Below are 22,587 nucleotides of genomic sequence, written 5' to 3'. Positions count from 1 at the left end.
AAAAAATCTCGATAATGTTCGGAAAATATAGAAACACTCGGAAACTTTTTGAAACTAACGTTTCATAAAAAGCAAACTCAGAAAAACTTTGAAGATGTTAGTAGAAGTGGGTTGGGGGAATCTCTTCTGTAATTTTTTTCTGAAATTAAATTTATAAAATTTGCAATTTTTGGCTACCTTTGGTGACGTAACATGATGGGATTAGGCTCAGAAAACGCCTCCCTCCCACATTGCTACGTCCCGAAATTTTCATTCATTTCTTAAAATATGTTATCAAACATCTTGCCTCAATTTTTCTTTTTCAAAAACATTTAACTGTGAAATTTTCAAATTTTCCCGCCTCAAAATTTTTATCTGTTTGGAAAACAAATGTCCTGTAGCCCAAGGAAAAAGCTTTTACCGGTTTGAGCTGAGATGATATTTTAGCAGTGATATCTGAAGTATTTTTTCCCCTTTTTATTTACATATAGATATCATGACTCTTGAATTCCTTGATAGTTTCATTTTTTTCCCCTTGAAAATATTTAAAACTGCTGGTCTCTCTCTGTAAATATATTTAATTTTTCTTTTATTTTTTATCAACTTTTGTTGTGATCTAGATGATGTTTTGAAAAAAAAAAAATTCAGAAAAATAATATGTTGGAAGTGAAACCCAATAACAGAGGTAATTATAAAGGAAAAGATAGGAAATTGTGTCAAAGAAATTATTTATTAGGAAACTTGTATGCAATGCTTAGTGTGGAGAACTAAAGCAGACTATGGTGAATATTTTGTGTACAAAATAGGGGATATTATTGGCAAAGGCCGCAGGGAGGTCACTGTGAACTCCCCAAAATTTCCTTATGCGTCAAACAATGTCTGACAGTTTGGAGACAACATAAAAATATTCTTTAAAGGGATGTCTATTGCCTGTTTTCGTTAGATTTTGATACACGTGCATTTATGCATACTCGTGTTTTGTCATTCCGTAAAATTTGAAACTTCATTCGGTAAATTAATAATTTCATCCCTTCAAAAATTTAAGCTTCGGGCGCCGCTAATTATTGACTGTCAAAACTAAACATGAACTAATAAATTATTAATTGCAAAACATATACTTATTGACATGATTTAAAGACACCAAGAGAAAAATTGTTTCATGAACAAGTTTTTTACATTGAACACTTTCTATATCATAGCTTTACCGAAATTTTGAAATCATTGTTCAAATCAAAGATATTGAAAATTTAGTGTCACCGAGTTTTGAAAACCAGTGGGGGGTGCTCAAACACCGAGCACAATGGACCCAAACAAGGGCAATTTTTCAGAGCGTATAACTCTCAAGAAAATGTGCTTCAGTTTTATAAACAGAAACACTAGGCGGAAAATATCTTATTTTACTTCGGGTTTTTACCACAAAAAAATTTTACGAGAAAAAAATAAATAAATGAAAATAAAATAAAGTAAAATAGAATGAATTAAATTAAAGCAGAGAAAATTTTAGTGAGAATCAAAACACAAATAGTTTAGGAACAAAAACACAACAGTATAATTTGTTCTTTTTGTTAAGCTTAGCTAAATATTTAAAAATTCGTCCCTTTTTGTATGGCCTCTTTTTTCTGCTTGTAGAAAAAGAGGTCATACAAAAAGGTTTTCATCAGTTTTCTGCTGATAGTGGGGGTGCCCGGCACCCCCGCAAATATTGGGGGGGGGGGTTGCTGGAGCATTGCAGCGCCCTCGGAGTCGGCGCCCCTAGAAAATTATCTGATTTGACCAGAAACTACCTAGACTCAAGCATTACGCTCCCTCTCCTCTAATTGCTTTTTTCTGCTCAGTGGTAAGGTCCCAATCAGTTCTAGCTGTATTTTTACTGTCCAAATACTAGCATGCCACTTTCCTTTTATTTTTCTAATGAGCTGTTCATTTTTTTCTCCTCCTGGATATGCGCCCTTTTTGGCTTGCGCCCCTAGGCCAGGGACTAGGTTGGCCTATTGGGTAATCCGGGCTTGCTCGTATCTGAGATGCCCATTTTATTCAAAGTCGCTATGTAAATTTGATCAAGATTAAAACTTTTTTTCAGCACAAATTCAAAGTTTACCGTTAGAACAGGAAATATCATGCTATCCCTTCACGGCTTTTATAAGGTGAATCCCAGAGGTCAAACAAAGTGATTTACTTTAATTATTATTATTTTAATTAAATGTAACCCAAGTTTAAGAAAATGGCCTTACGTGAGACTACATAATATATAGTTGCTGTTTCCGAAAATTTAGAGCTGGCAACACATTCTAAAACTTGAAAAAATATTTAAAAAAAAAACTTAAAAAATTTTATTTCAATAATTTTTGTATGCAATTTTGAATTTTTTACGGAGGGGGGGAGGGGACTTTTTCATAATTTTTGAAAGTTTCAGATGTCTTCAAAAAATTTTACTTGAGTCCACTCTCACCTCTGTCCATGACCCCCCCCCCCCTGAACTGAAATCCTGTATCCGCCCCTGCACATACACCACTCGCATAAAAAGTTCTAAACTCGCTTACAGAGCCGGATTTAGAACGAGGCACTGAGTTATTGAAGGTACACGTTTTTCCCTTTTGCGGTCCGGACATTTTTTTTGCGCAGGTGAAATAGACCATTTCCTCCCGTATATATATTGTAACGGATTCGGTGCGGCTTCCAACTTTCTTGAAAGGATGACACAGTTCTTGATTAAAAAAATACAGGAAATTTATTTACACTATGTACAGGAAAGAGCGTCAACAACTGCTAAATTATTCATCAGCAATTATCACACAACACCGTAAAATCAACGTTTACACACGTATTTACTTCCAAATACGAAAACAACACAGCGAAATGCCTCGCAATAAACAGAGCAAATACGCTCTCAGTTCGAAATCTCAATCGAAACTCCCTTCTTTATCCAGCGTAACGGTTTATATACACACCGAAAAGAAATCTCTCAAATATTCCAAACGCTTCTGTAAAATAGTAGACCGTTATCAAATTTTATCAATGAACAAAAAAAGAAATAGGGGGGGGGGGGTCGTATACTTTAACCATATGTTAAGGGGTTGTATATTCATTACGGAAAACTATTTACAGGTTACGTTACTACAATAATTACTATTTACAGAATCTGTAACTATATATATATATATATATATATATATTATATATATATATATATATATATATATTACTGATACAGCTCTCATGTTTTTGTTTCGTTTTTTTAATGCTCCCCGTTGTTTTTACTTTAATTTTTTTTTTATTCAACTTGTAGTGGGAAAGATAACAGTAACCTCCTTTCAGTGGAATGTAGAATAGCTATATTTTCAGGGGGTCCGGGGGAGAAATATATATATATATATATATATATATATATATATATATATATATATATATATATATATATATATATATATATTATATATAATATATATATATATATATATATATATATATATATATATATATATTATATAATATATATATATATATATATATATATATATATATATATATATATATATATATATATATATATATATATATTTTTTTTTTTTTGAAAAAATAGATATAAAAATCTGTATTTTGAGGCTTTTTTATGGTGGTAATTGAGACTGCAAAAATATGAAGAAAAATAGGCTAAAAAACCCTTTCAAAATGGTATACACTTCTTTTGCAAGTCAAGATGAATCAAAATACAAATTGCTTGTTCGACAAATCGTTGACATTTAATCGACATAGAGGAAAAACGAAGGAGGAGAAACGAGAAGCATATCGTCACTTGCTCATATCGGCTTTTAGTGTAGTTTGTTTTTGATCATTTCTCCAACATTCCCCCCTTCCCCATTTCATGAAATGCCCCTATAGTAAAAAACTGTACAAAATGCTTTTAAAAGAAATAGAGTAGAGATTCAGAAAATAAGTAACGAAAGAGTAATATTCTGACCATTCGGACAATTCAGACTTTTTTTTTGATAAGTTACAAAATTGAAGTACTTTTCAAGAAATTTCAAAATCTTAAATAATTTTCAGACTCTAGAACAGTTGAAATTATTTAAAGCACTTCTCATTTGCACTTTCCAAAACACAGTCTTACAAAATGATTATAACTTTGTAAGACACACCTGTTTTAAGTTAAAAATAAATAACGAAATATTTCTCAAAACAAAAAACAAAAAAAAAAAAAAAAAAAAAGCACATAACAAAAAAAACCTTCTAAAATACTGAATTCGGTATTAAACAAATGGAAAGGCATGAAACATATGAGTCACAAATATTTATCTTGTGAAATACTTGTATGCTACAAAACGCGAGAATTGTGATTTTTGAATTTTGTACGCAGGTTGTATCAAGGAGATGAATTTAGCACATCTTGGTAACCAGGTACTAGTCTAATTGGGAACTAGGGGCCCGATCCTTGGGAAGTCCCCGGCTCCAAATCAGTGCAGTGTAAGTTTTATAAGAGTTTTAGGGGAGGAGGGCAAGTCTACCAAACTTACCAAAGAGAGCAGTAAGTCCTAATAAGCGTCTAAATTTTAAATATGTTTTGCAGTAAAGGATAACTAGAATTGAAGCAGTGAGAAGCAAAGGGATGCAAGTGGACTATTTTAAGTTTCGAGAAAAACGCGTTTAAAGATCAGATCCTAGGTAGGCTTTCATTGAATTTTTTTTCTGAATCATGCTGTACAGCAGCACCTACCAGGGCTACTAATCTCTCGCCCCAAGACCCGGAGGAGCGTTTAACCTACCATTTGCACTGGTTATCTCAAAATTTTTAATTTTTTCACTTGCATTCCTTTGCTTCTCACTGCTTCAATTGCTTTTCCTGTATTTTTTCGAATCTTCACTCGTTTAATAGTTATGAAATTAAGAATATAATATTTTTTTTGTAATCTTCCTTTTCTGACATCAGAAATTTAAAAAAAAAAAAAAAAAAAACGCCTTCTGTTTTACGTTGCAAAACATTTCGGGGGGGGGACGCTGGACCCGTAGAGCCCCTCCCCCTTTTGGATGCGGCCTTGGATATGTATCGTCTTATTGTGGTTAACTCTTGCATAGCCCATAGTTGATCCTTTCTGTTCCTTAAATGAAATCAGCTAAAGAGGCTCAATGAAGTCAGAGGATCGGAAAAATGCATTGTGTTCTATTTTGCTCGGGCTCTGATTTACATTTTTTAAATCTTTTCATTGCATGTAACTGTTTTCTTTGCCCGCCGGAAAAGGTTTCTTGTAGCCCTGAGATAGGCGTCTCCAAGTGCCTTCGCAATTTGTCTTATGGTTTCCGTCGGCGTAGGAGACAAATATGTATTCACTACAAAAGTTTTATTTAGTTTTGTTTTTGATCAAATTTTCAGAACCTTAAATAAGATAATACAAGTATTGTTGAATGGCAGAATCTTACGGTTATAATCCAGCTACAGCTCATTTCTGGTTCGTTTCTTTCTGGGAAACCTGGCGTTTCAATTATGGTCTCGTCTGTTATGTTTCCACCACAAGGAGGCTCATCTAGAAATGCCATCAGCAGTAAAAAAGATAATAAATGTAACTGATGTTGCTCATAATAATTAGGAATACTGGTACAGCAATTCAAATTTTTTTTTTCAGAAAAAACAAAAGAAAATTTTCAAGGGATAAAAAAACAAGACTTTTGAAAAACCCTCCACATTATAAAGAATATGTCCGATTTATTTAACAATTTTGCTCGCCTACCTTTTTCTCTGCAATAGTCTCTCTCTTTTTTTTTCTTCAATTTTGTTGAGTTTTATATTTTCTGTTAGTTTCGAAAATTCTTATCTATTTTTTTTTGTATGAACAAAGGCATAATTATGGATTTACAGTAAACCCTCATTAACCCAGACCCTATTAAACTGGCATTCCGTTTAATTCGGACATTTATTAAGATATACATACGGTAAAAATGAAAGGTGAGTTAGCCGTAAAATGTATTTGTGCAGGTCTAGTATATACTAGGTATGTACATATTGCATTTAATTTTCTCTTATGCAGTTTTACATTTCATTCTCTTGAATTCAAAATACAATTTTTACTGTGTACAGTAGTTTGTTTATGTACCTTGATTCAATTTATGCTTAGTTATTTTGTTTAATTCGTTCTTCAATTAATTCAGACGACCTGTATCCCTATTAGTCTGAATTAATAGTCTTCAACTGTATTTTTTGTCTTCCATTTCGTTGGTTTTATGACTTTCCGTTTCGCATCGAATTTGTAACATCAAAACACACCCTCGTGAATTTCGTGACAGATTCGCGCTTTACTTCTGATATTGTTTTTATTTTTACTTCAAGTATACGGGTGACGTAAAGGTAATGTAGTTACGTGCTATTTAAAGAAGGAACATGAAGCAGTAAGAGGCAAAGAGATGTATAAGTGCCAAAATTAAAAATTTAGGTAACCAGTACAAATGGCAGGTGAACCTCTCCTCTGTCTTGGGGCAATAGATATTACTAGTAGCCCTGGAAAGTGCTACTATAAAGCATGATTTAGCAAACCGTTTCAATAAAAGCCTACCTAGGACAGGGCCATTTCACCGTCACGTGCGGGGAAAAATACGCTTAAATTTCACTAACATTCTTTCATATCTCTTAATATTTCAATGAAACAGGGGTAAGCAATTTTTTTAATCTTTACACTTGATACCAAGATACTCCTGACACAATTATGTTTTTATTAGACAATTTTGTTATTTAGAATAAAATTAATTTACTTGCGTCACGTTCGGGACATACAAAGTCAACCTCTGGTAACTTGCTTATGAATAAGCAAATATTTTTACTAATACAGTAGCACTAATACAGTAATGACGAAACAAATTGTAGATTTTGAAAGCTATGGTTCCAACGTAAAGGAAACATATCTCATTAGTTTAGAAATAATTATTTAAACCATTGAAAAAAAATATGTATATGCCCATTCCATTGAAAATGGTCATTTTGTCCCGCATGTGACGGTTCCTATATTTCATAAAAAAGAAATAATTTTTGAAGAAAGTTTTTGCTTAAAAAAATCACACATACGTTTGTGATTTTTTAAACAACAAAATTTTGTTTATCATCGTTTTAAATTATTATTATTTTTTTTTTTGAAATGTATTAAGCGTCACGTGCGGGACAAAATTACTTTTTTCTGTGGAATGCCCCGACAGCATCGTTAAACGCGTTTTATTCAAAACGCGTCCAAAACTTCAAAATATCCATACTCACACCTAGGGTTTCCAATCCCGTGCCGATTCAGCGCGGGATTAACTTGATTAAATTAATTTTAATGTCAAATACAAAAGTAGTGCTTTTTATTAAGGACTGCTTTTGTTACTTGAATTAGTAGTTTTCTTGAACCCGTACATCAATTGTTTCGCACTTCAAATTCAATTCCCAATTAACAATTATCATTTAGTACGCAAAAGTGTGCCCCATAAATGTCCAGTGCGTCTTAACAATGCTTGTATGAAATAGGAAAGAATTTTTGCTCAAAAAAATGATGCGCTTGATGGAAACATGTGCTACTGCTCCACAGGCATTGGTTTTACTGATTTTGTGGACAATTTTTAAGGGTTCCCTATTTACTTCATCACCTTCTGAAATAGATTTTTCTTATCTTATACTGGACTTTTGATCAAGAACGGCAAGTTTGGATCAAAAACGTTGTCAACTGGATATGTGTTTTGCTCTACCCAATTTAATTTGTATTTAGAATACCCTTGTTCCTTCATTAATGTTGTCACTGTATCAGAGCATTTGACTCATTTCAGAAAGGGGTGAATTCTGGTTGGCGGGAGAAATCCCGCTAAATATCATGCGGGATTCGGGATCGGGATTTCGGGATTGGAAACCCTACTTACACCCCTTTGCTTCTCACTGCCTCATATGTTAAGGTGTGAAAAATCATTTTGGTTTTCTTTAAACTGCATGAGAATTTCAAGAGAGCGAATGAAAAGCCTACAATTGAAACTTAATTCTCTCCTCTCCCCCACAATATAAAAGCTAATTATGCTTACCATAATAGCTCCTGACAATATCTTGGCATCGCTCTCCTGAAGTATGTGGAGGGCAAACACAGGAACAAGGTCCTTCATCGCCTTCTTTGAAAGGTCCCAAGTATCCTCCGTTCTCGCAGTGCATATTCCCTCTGTTGGTACATTTCGCTGGAAGGATAAATCGAAATTTTGGCGAATTTAATGTTTATTGGTCTCAATGCAATATATCGTCGCCTCAGAGCAACAGTAAGATATCTTAGTGTTATTTCTGGGATGAGATATCTCACTGTCAGGGGCGGACTGGCCCTAAACTTTTAATGTGGAAAAAAATTCATGCCGGCCCCATCCAAAAAAGTTGGATTTAATTTTCCAAACCTGAAAAGTTTCTAGTGTGTTTTTTCAAAAAAAAAAAAAAAAAAAGGTTCCTCCAACACCCCCTCACCTCTCTCCCCCCGCTGAAATACCAAGATTTTTTTTTTTTCAGAAATCCTAATTTAACTTTTTATTTCAAGCAAACTAGTGAGCAGATTGATTTAAACCAAGCGTACAGCAAACGTCCATAACATACAGATAATATTTCAAGGATCTAACTTTCTAAAAAATATTTGCAAGCTTAAATTGCTTTACGCAATAAAAAAAAAACACTGTGAAAACTGTGTGGCTTCTTTGAAAATCCGCATTTAAGAGTATTTCGTTTATGTAAAAGTGAATAAAAATCTTATTTAAAACAAAACGTAATACATTTGAGGCAGTGAGAAGCAAAGGGGTGTAAGTAGACATTTTCAAGTTTTGAGTAAAACTCGTATAAAGATCACATCTTAGGTAGGCTTTCATTGAATTTTTTTTCTAAATCATGCTATACAGCGGCACCTACCAGGGCTGCTAATAGTACTATCTCTTGCCCCAAGACAGAGAAGGGGTCCACCTACCATTTGTACTGGTTATCTCTAAATTTTTAATTTTGCCTCTTGCATCCCTTTCCTTCTCACTGGGAACCGGACATAACGTCCAGATCCAAAACGTCCATGGACATAACGTCCAGGTCCAAAACATCCGTTATGTCCGGCATTCGCTTCTCACTACCTCATATGGCCATGAACGGTACTATTTACCCTTTAGAAAAAACTCTTTTTTTTTTTAAAGTCTTTTCTTAAAATATTGTATTGTACGTATTCAAACTCATGAAAAATTTCATGTAAACCAAACGTAATATATCCGTTCAGAATGAATACATCCCAGATCATGAGACAGCGAGAACTGATCGGAAATATCGGATAAGCCCGAATTACTCTACGAAAAAAAGAGTTTCGCTCGAAAAAGTCGCCATTTGTCTCAGTGAGAAAATTGATTTTCAAAGGTATCTCTCAAAATGTTATCTAGTAAATGAAATTTATTTGTCAGGTTCTAGAACTAAAGTGAAAATCATGGGATACAGGCCCGTGTCCAGGATTTCACAAAGGGAGGGGTTTCAAAGATCTTTTTAAAATCATTTCTCGCAGTGGCATGAAAACACCTCTTGTACCAAATAATTCATTCCTGTTTTATGGTTATAATCAAGCAATGGAGTACTTTAGGGGCCAGAGTCATTGATTTTAAAGCGCATTACTATTCCTAGGAAGAGATAACAAGTATAGTATTATATACATGTAGGGATGTTTGTGACCCCTCCCCTATTTCCCCAAATTCCGGCTGCGCTAGTGGATAGAATGTTGTTTTACAGCTTCTTCAGAAACAAGCCTTTTTATCTGTTAACTACACTGCATATTGCAAAAGGTATTAAAAATTTCGCACAAATATTTTTTTTTACATGCTGTATACCAAAAAATATTCCCATTGGATGTTTTGTATTGTCAGTCTATTCAGTGGTTCTTTTGCAACTGGTTTTCTAAAATATAATTTCAGTTGGTGAAGAGTGGGCACTCGTAAATTGCTGAAAAAAAATCAAAGAAAATGACTTAAAAAAAGAGCACTGACATAAACATTAACACTATAACTAAGTTAAATATCATTTTCTTCATATTGCTTTTATCATTATTCTCCCCCAATGGGAGGGGTTTAACCCCTAAAACCCTCCCCTTGGACACGGCCCTGATGGGATATACACTTGGGGTGGGGGGATTGCGGTTTCCTTCCCGGGCCCTTGGTTTTAACGTAGATTTAGATTGCCAATAATTTTAATACGGTAGTTTATATGCATATAAAGATGGTTATGACCAAACTCCCCTCCCCTCCCCACAGAAGGCAAGTTCTGGCCGCGCTTGTACTTTATGGTATATGTGTGGCCTATGCTACATATTAACTTGCCTTTAATAATAATATTCCACTGACTCTCAACGTTTTCAAGTAAGAACAATTTATTTATCAGCTTCCAAGATTTAAAGTGAAAACGGAGAAATGTATTGGGAAAAGCAATAAGATGTGCGTATTCTTTTTCGCAAGTAAATATATTCAACTAGAGTTTAACCTTACACTTTATTAATCTGTTTTAAGAATTCATTAAGGTTTATATGAAACATAAAACACCAATTTAATATAGGAAATTATGATTGGTTACTGTAGCGTAAACCGTTTCTCACTTTCTCTCTCTGTTTTTTTTTCTTTCTTTAACTAATTTGTTTATTTAACAGCAAAACTGAAATTTACTTCAGGAATGTTACTACGTCATAAAATTTAAAGCTAAATGTAAAAACAATTCATGAATTAAATAGATGTATCTAAAAATGTAAGACATTTTCTCTTTAAAAATCAAACAAATCACATAAAAGCTTATGGATAACTTTCAATACGAATTACAAATTCTATAGCATAATTGCTGATTGTCAACTGAAATTTTAAGTTGATATTCATGTTGAAATTAACAAAAGTCCTCAAGAGAACGTTATGAAAAGGATATTTTGCTTTTTATTTCTAATCAAGTGAAATATCCAGTATATTTTAAATTAGTGGTTTCCAACCTGAAGCGATTATCCCCAAAAGGTTGATTTGGTTCCTCCAAGGGGCAATGAACATTCAAAACAAAAATTTAAATGATAATAATAAACATAAGTAATAAACATAAATCATTATATTTTTTCAATTTTTAAATTCTAATGATTTGTGTTTATTAATAATAATAAACATAAATCATAAGAATTTAAAAATTGAAACAAAACCGCAGATATTGAAAGTGAAAACGTATGCAAAATCGATGGTCCAGAGTTTAGACAAAAAATCATGAGTTTAAATAAGAAATGAATTAAATTCAGGAGGGCCATGCACATCCTCATATCTTGGACAAGCATACGAATTGTATTCAGGGCAGGTTCTGGACACCGGAACAAACCATTCTCTCTCTTCTTTTTTTTTTCTTCAAGTTTAAACTGCCAAAGTTTTTTATTCTTCCAAATCCTAAATTTTATACCAAAAAAAAAAAAAGGAAAAAAAAAAGAAAAATGTTCTGCTGTCTTTGAAAAGTATAGTAATAATCTTAGTTTATTATCTCCTTTCAAAAATTAATTACTCTTGAAAAAAAAAACAAAAAAAATTTGTGTAACAATAAGTGGATCAAATTGGTACAGTATTTTGGCTTTAAATTAAAATTAAGTACAGTAAAATCTGTAAAGTTGACCACCCTTGTAAGTTGATCACCTGTTTATGTTGCCCTCTTTTGTCAGGAACGGAATTAGTCCTATCTTATAAAATGAAGGAAAACCTCTGTAACTTGACCACCTGTCTATCTTGACCACTAATGTACGCCAAATTTGGTTTGGAGTATTGTAAAAAAAACCTTTGTAAGCTTACCACTTGGTTTATTTTTTTAAACTTTCTTCAATAAATTATTTTATTTTATTATTTATTAATTTATTATTATTGTATTATTATTATTATTTGATAGCTTTCCAAGAATGTTTTTATACTTCGATGACGGACTAACATTTCACTAACTAAACAGCAGCATAAAGCTTATGCTGCTCTTTATTCTCCAACCTTATTTTTCTTTTGTTGTTCTATTTGAGATAGTTTTTTGTACTTTGTTCGATAAAAATAAGTGTCAGTAGAAAAGTACAAAGTGTTTTCTTTCAGTTGCAATAGGTTGTGGCAATACTGGAATTGTGCTAAGGCCCGGGGCTGTACATTTTGGGCCCTCTGCAACAAAATGGGTAGGGTATCTCCCTAGTGGCCAGCAGTGTTTTTTTGTAAAGTTAATAAGTCTTAATGCTAGTTTTTCTTTCTTTTTTTTCTTGAATTTCTGGGGCCGTTAGCCCCCTTGAGGAAGTGAGCCCTCCGCACTGCGGGTACGCAGATATGAGCTTGCTAAAGAGCCCGTCTGGCTTATTTCTGGTGCAAGGGATTAAGATATAGGACATTTTAATTTTGCCTTTATGAACTGAGAGAGTCGAGCTCGTTGCTCTTTGTGCTATAAGTGTTACATAAAAAGGCTTCAAAAAGAAAGTTAGTTGAACTTGAAATTAATAAAAATTATGAAGTATTAAAATGAATTGAAAAAGGAGAAAGCCAAAGAAAATTAGCTGGCGCATATGGAATTTCTAAAACTACTGTGTCTAATATAGTTTAAAACAAGGAAAAAATAACAAAACTATTTGAATAGTATTTTTAATTATGGTTTCACTTTCAATAATGTTAAACAATGAAAGTTAGTTGAACAGAAAGAGTAATAAGGGTGAATTCGTCGAAAAATGAATACACGGTGCGAGAAATGACAAAAAAATATTTCAAAAAATCATTACTGCCCTTTATAAGTTGACCACCGGTCTAAGTTGACCACCAAAGTACTGCACCACGAGTGGTCAACTTACACAGGTTTCACTGTATGCAAAAAATACTAATATCGATTTTACGTTAATCTAAAATTTGCTTTTTTCAAGAAAAAAGGTAAGGGGGCGACGGATAAAAAAATGTTGAAAATCACTGTTTTAAATATTTATACTGTTCGTACTTTTGTGAATTTTATCTTTGTTAAACGAAAATAGATGAAATGGACGGTGTTATACAAAAATGAGTTATCCAACAAAATTTTTTTAAAAAATAATGAGTTATTCACATATGTTGGCAGATAAACTGATACACTACGGGGATACAAAGACAATTTAAGCCAAATTCTGAATTAATATGTCATCTATGAAGTTCAGCTTAGAACTCAATTTACTCAAAAGTACTGCTTGGTGGGTTGACTCATTTTTGTGTAACACCGTCAATTTGTTATAATTATAACCGATAGTTCAAGTTCTTATTATTTAAAGTGCTGATGACAAAAAAAAAAAATAAATAAATAAATAAAAAACACATGATGATTAAAAATGTTAAACTTACCAATAAAAGATTCTTGTCACCGTTGAATTCAGGCTCGGACTGGCCCGCCTGCCAACCTGCCCGAGGGCAGGTGCGCCCTCCTTACTATTTAAGATAAAATGCAATGCAAACGCCTTCGTTGAAAAAAAAAAAAAAAAAACTTGTCTTGCAAATTCAAAGCAAAATTTTTCTAATCGATTCGAAAGCTCTCATACCCTCACCCTCACCTCATTTTGAAGCTTCGAAAATTTTCTTCCGAGCCCGCTTTTCCTAATGTCATCAAAGAAATCACAGAGTCAATGAATGTAATCGTCAAAAATTTTCCGTTTTTTGAGTTTCAACCTCGAAAAATTGCCGGGAAAAGTTCCTTCCCGTAATGTTTCCAAACATGACCAACAATAGCGTTTTTAAGACTTCTATTTCAAAAAAAGAAAAGAAAGAAACCTTCGAATCTTCAATCAAAAAGATTTTCCGAAACTTAGATTTCGAAAACGTTCTGGAAGAAAGTTTCGAATCTCATTATTTTCCCTAACGTCATTAAAGATGTACGGCAATAGAGTTTTAGGATTAGAATTAAAAAAAAAAAAAAAAATCCTGGAGATGAGGCCCCTAGACCTTCTCTCTGTAATATCTTCTAACATCATCAAAGTTAGCCTATAAAACTGCATTTTTGAACTACATGAACAAGTTTATTATTGCTGGTAAACTCGGTAGTGGTTGCTGCTTAAATACAGTTGTCTAGGCGTTTGTCAGTGAGTTTTTCTACACTTAGTTTTAATGAATTTCATAGTAGAAAAATTGAATTTCATATAGAAATGTAGCAGTGCATTTTATAAAATAATGACCAAGTGACATTGATGTCACCTAGTGAAAAAAATATCACTCAGAAGATGTGAAATCAAACCACTGGTCAGCTTAAGAAATTCCGAGTATAATTATTCACTATTTTTTGTAAATTGCCGTTTTTGGCACTTTATTCAAAAGACTAGTGACAGTCTCTGAAGCTCATGTCTTCTAATAAAAGTTAACAAAGATGGGCTACAGTCAAGTTTTTACAATTTCAATGTCGAAAAATTTTAGTGGGAAGTCCACAAAATCTCTCCTCTCCTAAATATCAACAAAAATCATCTAAAGTTGTGATAAAACTTCTTTGTAAAAACATTTTTGGAGAGGGAGAGTTCTGAACCCCATTCCTCCTCCAACGTCATCAAAGATGGTCCTTTCAGCTGCGTTTTTTGAACCTATGTTCCGAAAATTTTCTGAATTGTTCCGAAAAAAGGGATGAACTCTCAAACCGTCTAAGACTATCTAAAATTTCGTTTTTGGAGATTTAATGTCAAGAAGTTATTGTGGAAATAAGGATACTGAAAATCTTTCTTTGACATTACCAAAGATGGCAATCAATCGTGTTTTAAAAGACTTCAATTTCATCAAAACTCCAAAGAGGCTCCAGTTTTGCTCTAAAATGCAAGTATTGGCCACTTTTGACGACGTTAAGGAAAGAGGTTCGAATCTGCCTCCCGAAAACATTTTCGGAATTGAAGTTTCAAAAGGGGAATTTCAGACGATCTTTGGTGATGTTAGGTGGAGTTTGGAGAGCTACTACCGAGCAATTTGAAAAATTTAAATCTTGAAGAAGAGATTGCAGACATCTCAGGTTGTGTTATTTGGGAAAGGAATGGATTCATTAACTTTTCTGATATTTTTTCGAAACTCAAGTTCGAAAAAAAGCACAATTTTAGACGACCTTCAATGATGTTAAAGGGAGGGGTTTTTCAAAACATTCCCCGAAATTACTTCGAAATCGAAGTTCTAAAACGCAATTTTAGAATACGCCTTTCGACGGAAAAAGAAAGAAATAGGTTCACGGACCTGAGTGGATAGATCTCTATATTTTAGTTGTGTTAGATAAAAATGATGCGGCAGCCTCCACCCCCTCCCAAAGCAAACGTAAATTAGATACGTAGTTTGGCGTAAGTTAAAAATTCATCCGCCTCTCCTCGAACAATTTCTGGATCCGCCCTTGCTTACAAGAAAAACAAGTACCATTGAAGATCTTTATGACTGTTAGAAATAGTTCCCGAGATTTCAAACCAATCAAAGTTAGACTTAAGTTAGATATTGAAATCAAAATGCTAGTAAAAATTCTTCATTTCTCTCACTTTTTATACTCGAAACACTTTTAACCTTCATTTAAACTCTTTCCCCGGAAAAACAAATTTAAAAACAAAAAAACTCATTTCTTTTTCTATTTTGCTGTTGTTTATGTTTAAGTTTTCGCTCGCCCACATAATCCATTATCCAATTGCTCCCCTAAAATGACCGTCTATATCCTTTCCGCACTCTCCCCCCCCCCATTGGCATGCGTCTTCAGAAAAATTGGGGTATGCGCCTTTTTGAGGACCCAGCCCGACCCTGGTTGAATTTAAAACACATGCAATCCCATTGAGCAGTCAACACGGTGTATAACAAATGAGTCGTTTTTTTTCCTCAAAACGAAATTGAGGAGATCTTAAAATTATCTAATTGGTTGAGAAAGTCATGGATCTATCTATTGCAAAGTGCTGGGAAACATTTAAAAAAAAAAAAAAAAAAAAAAAAAAAACGAAGGATGAAAAGGAAAAAAAAAAAGTTTTTAAGCAGACGTTTTGCTCCTATACATTCTATTCTTAGGATGGCGCCTTTCTCTTATTTCATTAGAAAAAGGTTCAATGTAATCTTTTCCCAGACAGTCTCAGATCCTCTCTGGTGGCCACAAAAAAAGATACCCACCCTCAATAAAACTCCTTACCAGAATTCCAGGAAACATCAATCCCGAACAGATACGAGAGACATCCATGGACCCTGAAGGCTTCGCTTCGGACGAAGACCACCCAACAAAGACATTGTTTCGTTTTCTCTACGTAACAAGATACGGTAATAGTTATAGGCAAGAACAGAGTCACATCCTGAGAGTGACCGTTGAAAAAGGAGCGGCTGTCCTCCTCTCCTCCTCCCCCCCTCCAAACAAAAAGAGCAGTTCTGGCTGCAGCCCTCGACACAAGAACGGCCGGCCTAGCTAAGAACTTTTTTTTTTTAAATAAAATTGAGGGAAATGGTACGTATACACATTGAATGCACAGAAAACGGCCCCAGTTAAGGACGGCCCACGTGGAATTTTCCACATCTCACACGTGGCCAGTCCGCCCCTGCTCACTGTTGCTCTGAGGCGACGATATTTTAAATACAGGGTGAGCACAAACGATGGATCTGATTTCAAGAAAATCATATTTTGAAACTAATGCACATATTACAATAAGAAATGCATGAATTTAAAGAGAAATATTCCAAGTTTTTTTTTTGTTTTTGTTTTCAATAAAGTTTAATTACACAAATGTGCAATGTGTGAGCACCATTAAGCAAAATGTTCAATAACAAATGCTGGATATTGGATGCTTCTGCTATACGACGATATCTAATCTGATATTGTGTTCGTTCCACACATTTTGGAGTATCACATTTAATGGTTCGTTATGCTGCACAAGTGCGTTCTTGAAGCTTTTGTAGTGTTTTTGTAAACGGTATCTGGCAAACGGTGTCGTACGTGTAACTCCATAAAAAGAAATCACTTGTCGTGTGGAATGAACTGGATTACGGATTAGACGTGCAATCAAACATTTGCAACTGAAAAAAAAAAAAACCTCGGTATATTTTTCTTTACATTTGCGTAGCACTTATAGTAATTTGTTGAGTGGGTTCGAATATATAACTTTTTTAAAATCGGGTTCATTATTTATGCTCTGTTTACCCTGTACTTTAGGCTGCCTCACTGAGCTTATTACCGTATTAAACATACAGAATGGTTATAAAATGACTTGAGGTGTTCCCGAGTCCCTCTTTGAGGTCTTTCTGTGATAGAAGGACCTCAAAGAGGGACTCGTTAGAACTCGATAGAAGCTCTACCGAGTGAAGTATTGGACGAAACATTGCCAAATTTTATGGACTTACATAGCAGAAAGCAGATCATGGGATTTTAAATTTCTACGTTAAAAAAGCTAGATCTAAAACACACCATCAAGTCAAATTTTGACTCTGCAAAAGTGCTTTACTGTGAATACTGAAAAATCAAATGCCAAAAAGAATTTGAACACATCAATTTTTTTAGTACAAATGGTTGTTACTTACGAATTGGGGATCAGTAAAACCACTGTTGAATTTCTGGAAAAAAAAAAAAAAAACCGCTACGAGAAGAAACTTCGGCACGGCAGCTAAAATGTCTTTTTTCCCACTGTATATTCATGCAGGATGGTACGCCATCTCACATTGGACTAAAGGTACTGAGTGTTTGATTTCATTCATTAGTCGTGCATTCCTGCGGTATAGTCATGGTGGCTGCCCAATCGTTCACTTTGTGACTTTGGACGGAGAGAATTTCTTAAAGGTATTGTGTACCAAGGACATGTTCCCGACATGGTAACTTAGAAAACTTGAAAAATGTTACAGGGGGGAAAATCAATTAGGATATTTGAAAAATGTCCTTCGTATGCAGTTCTTGGAATGTCACGATAGTGGTCATATTGAACCTCATTTTTAAAATAAAATAATTTGTTGTAAATAAAAATAGTAAGTAGTATTACAAAGTAAAATACTTCGTAAAATAAATCAGCTTACCATCACATCTATACATAGAATTAATAACTTTGGCATCCCGGAAACTTAAATCATTTCTTCTCTTGCCAACTAAACGCTGATGGTGGGGGTTACGGCTAACAACTGTGTTTCTTTCAAACATTCGACTACTAAATGCCTGTTAAAATGAAACGAGAAAAAACCATTATAAGAGTTAGTCATTTCAAATTTATTTATAAGCAACAATCTGTTTTTTTAAGATACCATATTTTTCACAACTTGAATAAGTTAAATTTTTTTAATGAGAGTTAGTTATTCTTGATAGTTGTTTTTACTTAATAGTTGTTAGTTATTCTTAATACATTGTTTTTGGGAAGAAATAAGTTAATATCTTCTAATAAATTAATAACTCATAATGAAACATATTGCATTCGCAAAGACAATAAAAACTACTTACAACTAGTATAATAGTAATTAATGATAGAAATTATAAAAATATTTTAAAAGTTAATCAGCTTGTTGTAGTTACGCTTTCAATATTTTCAACTGTTTTCAAACCCTATAGTGCCTATATTTTCCATGAATAGTGTCCCTCCCACCCCCTGAGAACAAGAACAGCCCCAGAAAATAAAAAAAATACGCATGAAAACACCCTTCCTCAAAAAAATTTTCAATGGCGCAGTCTGCGCCTTGACAACTTCCCCCTCCTAAGTGGCTATCCCCTTTTGTTTGTGTATCACACACGCATTTCACCTTTATTTGTTAAACAAAACTTTTGCAGTTTAATTTGGAATTTAAGTTTGAAACAAGAAATGTTATTTTGATAGACGTTTTGTTGCAAAATTCTTATTAATTGGACATATAGTTAAAAAGTATTCGGAAATAGTAAGCGGAAACGTCTTTTGTTTTCAAAGTTCACTAATGCTTAGCTTGGTCAAACACAACTGTAAATCTTCCTCAGTATTCTCGTTTCTATACTTGCTTTTGAGCTAAGTTAAACTCGAAAATCATTTTTCACACTAATAAGACGCTACTTCACTACAATGCTGGCTAGATCTTTGTATTATTTTTCAATTCTATATATAGTTCAGGTGTTAATTAATAAAGTATTGCAATACTTTACTTGAATGTAGGATCACACGATATTATTTAATTTTTTTTTGTCGCAATGAAATTCTAGCGTTACCAACATAATTTTGCATTTGTTTTGGTAGTTAACCCTGTACATCTTACAGATTTTGTACACCCCGAGAGTACACATACCACCAGTTGAGAAACGTAACTTCCTTGGAGCAGGCCCGTCTCCTCCCCTCCCAGTTTTTGAGAAATCAATATTTTTGCATACAAGTGGGCGTAGTTTTTGTTGTTTTCCGATATCATGTTCCTCTTTGCCTCCTTCTACGCTGGAAAAATTCGAAGTAACGAGCCTGAGAATGAATCTTTCAAAAATGTAGCGACGAACTTTTAGAGAAGGTGGATATCAGCTGAGAATGATGTGAAACCGGAATCGTCACCATTAACCAGTGTTTCTCAATGTAGTGCACACGCCGTCTCATCAAGGAGTGTTCGGATTTTTTTCTTCAGAGCGCGAACCGAGAATAAATTATTCATCTTGATTTTCAGTTATTTCACTTTTCCCATTGCTGAGTTTTTTCTATTAATTCCCTGTTGGTTGAACGATTGTTCAAATCAAGTTAATGTCCAAGAGAAAATGCATTATATCTTGAGTAATATGAGTCACTGTATAATATCACTGTAGGGAGGTAACATCATTCTAGGATTTTAGTTGTGTGGCACAGCTGAAAAATAGTGTAGAAAGCTTGGATCATATACGACGCTATTCATTAGTTCACTGGACAGAAAATTTAAAAGATTTTCTCATTCATGCGATGGTGGACACTGCGAGCATTTTTCGAAACCATTATAAACTGTATTCCTCAAGTACGCTATTTGCTGTTGCTGTGTCCAATGAATGTTTCCTATTAAGGTCCAACTTGTGTCCTTTCAAATCATTTGCATTGAACACTGTCTTGTGAACTTTCAAATCTTCTGCATTCAACACTATCTTATGTGTCCTTTCAAATCTTCTACACTTAACACTATCTTATGTGTCCTTTCAGATCTTGTACTTCTGTCACTTTCCCCTGACGTTTCGGTTATGAGCTCTTGTGCAATTCCCATTCATCCAGATGTTATCTACCTCCCTTAAAAGCTCGTCGCTGCGTTTAATGAGATTCCTATTAAGGTCCAACTTGTGTTCTTTCAAATCATTTGCATTGAACACTGTCTTGTGTACTTTCAAATCTTCTGCATTCAACACTATCTTATGTGTCCTTGTCTTGTGTCCCTAAGAAATGTTAATTTATATTGCTGATGAATCAACTTGAAAATAAACGAGCTGGTTTCTCAGAAGAGCAACGTCTCTATCCTCAAGCAAATCTTATCTGTAAATACTAATTCGCTTGCAAATCTCAACTAAGAAGCATTTCAGTGCTATTATTTCATTATAACAGAAAAAAATATTCTTAAAAATTAATCGAAATTTATATCATTGTTTATATTCCGAATAAAACGTTAAATTACAAATTAATTACTTTTACTACGATTGTAAAATAAAACAAGGAACACAGTAAAGACAAACGTTATATAGATAAGAAAATTTGCTTACAAGTTTTTCTAAGTGTTTCTAAGTAAATCTTTCACCAGTTCCGAATGGAATACTAATAAGATCTCACTAAGAATTCAGTAACAGCTATACACTGAGTTAAACCAATTATGGAAATTAATGAAATAATTTTCAATTTTTTTTTTATTTATCACAATTCTCAATGACTTTGTGTTAAAATTGATAAAGGGTCATTCCATGCGAAATGAGCAAATCAGCTGTGGCTGACATGTCACAGATTTCAATGAAAATTTTTACTTAGGTAAACCATGCATATCTATGAGGAAATGCAGAGTATGAAAGTTTAAAAACTGTTTGTTGCTTTGTTATTGAAATTAGAAGTTGATGCTTACGCTAAACCTAAATTTTCAGAATTCATTGCTGCCAGTTTGTGACTCAATAACTCCATAAGTTATAAACGTACACTTAAAAAATAAATATTTCCGCATTCTATAAACAAATTTCTATTGAGAAAGATCAAAGTAAAATTTACTCGGATCTTTTTTTGAATCTGAGATATTAACAAATATTGAAATTTTGCCAATTTACTTCAGATTTTAAATCGCTCTTCTAGCTCTTTTAATGAAAAAATAACAGTAAAAATGATTCAGATTGAAAAACTATCTATAAGTAACTATCAGCTCTAATTTAGTAATTGTTCATGAATTTCTTGATGACGAAATCGTACTTTAAAAAATCGAAAATTTCCGAAAATTTTATTTTTTCCTCTATTTCAGATGTTTTTTTGAAGATGAGGGAATGCTCTAAATTTACTCTTTTTTTTAACATAATGTGCTGAAGTGTCTTTTAGATGCTACTAAATTTTAATTATTGGTATCAGCGTATTTTTGTTACTAGAGTAACTTGAACTAAGGTGAAATTTCATTAGTTACTTCTTTTTATTTTAAGGTTAAGTAAAACTAACCATTTCTTTCGTGTTTCATTTTCTCAAAAGCATGTTTATGAAGTACATGCTGAAATGTACACTTTTTTTAATTGAAATAAATGTCAGTTTTACTTGCTTTTGTATCAGTTAGTCTTTTATCTAGTTCTTTGAATTCTCGTAATTTCACATATGAGTCAATCCATACAGGTTTCATACAGTATAAACTACTCATTCATATCCAAATATGTCTAAGTTATCAAATTAAAATAATTATTTTGAAAATTACAATATGTTTTTTTCAGTATAATGTATTATATAGGGCCCAATATACGTAGTATAAGAAGGTGCCATGAAGTTTTCACACTTTTTATTTCTGTTTTAGTGTGTGAACTGACTAGCAAAATTGCTTAATTTCAAAGACCTGTATCTTTTTTACAAACCAAATACAAAAAACAATATGTATAACATGTATAGTACTTGAATGGAATATTCAATTGGCCAGGAAATTTAATTTTTAATTCAGTCCCCTTTTGGTTTATAGGGGTCTAAAAATGTCCCTTTTGTCATTTTTCCGATTTTTGAGGGGCTGTAATCTATAAAGGGTACACAAACACACAGCAACAGTTACATATTCTTTTTAGCATGGTTCTAGTGATCAATTTTTGTCGTATTTCATTTTGTGTTTCCGTCCCCTACGTCCCCCTACGTGATCCCCCTTTGAAATGAGTAAAATTTTTACATTTGGCCTTGAATTTTAACCTCTTGCCATTATTTTAATTATTAACTTACAGCTACCTAACTCAGCATGTAAGACTATCAACTTAAGCACTTTAACATCAAAGCGTTAAATTAACTGTCATAAATGTAATTCAAATAGATTTTGACCAAAATACAAAGGTCTAAAAGTCCCATTTTTAATTACGAAAATCACTTTTGTTGACCTCTAAAAAATCAAAGGTCCAGTTGAGAGAAAAAATAAAAGTGGTTTTAAACATCTTTCACATCCAGCTTTTAGGGATATGAATTTCAAAAAAATTAAAAATGATCGAGCGCACCCATCCGTCGAATCTGTATGGATTGACCCATAAAACACAAAGAAAATGCTATTTTTCTGAATTTTATTTTACGTGTGGAAATCAAAAACCAATTTCGAGTTTCT

The 22,587-nt window shown here is 33.3% G+C and overlaps 1 protein-coding gene across 1 annotated transcript in view; it reads right to left on the bottom strand.

Moving 5' to 3' along the window:
- The window catches only part of LOC129216468 (blastula protease 10-like), a 55,224-nt gene that overhangs the window by 14,954 nt on the left and 17,683 nt on the right, over positions 1-22,587 (bottom strand). The window contains exons 9-11 of the mRNA XM_054850686.1: positions 17,920-18,055; positions 8,002-8,148; positions 5,392-5,495 (exon numbers count right to left, since the gene is read on the bottom strand). Of these exons, the coding sequence (XP_054706661.1) occupies positions 5,392-5,495; positions 8,002-8,148; positions 17,920-18,055 (387 nt within the window). The remainder of the gene's footprint in view (positions 1-5,391; positions 5,496-8,001; positions 8,149-17,919; positions 18,056-22,587) is intronic.

This window comes from Uloborus diversus, chromosome 1 (genome assembly GCF_026930045.1).
Source record: "Uloborus diversus isolate 005 chromosome 1, Udiv.v.3.1, whole genome shotgun sequence".
Lineage (NCBI taxonomy): Eukaryota > Metazoa > Arthropoda > Arachnida > Araneae > Uloboridae > Uloborus > Uloborus diversus.
This window is presented reverse-complemented; position numbering and strand designations above follow the sequence as displayed.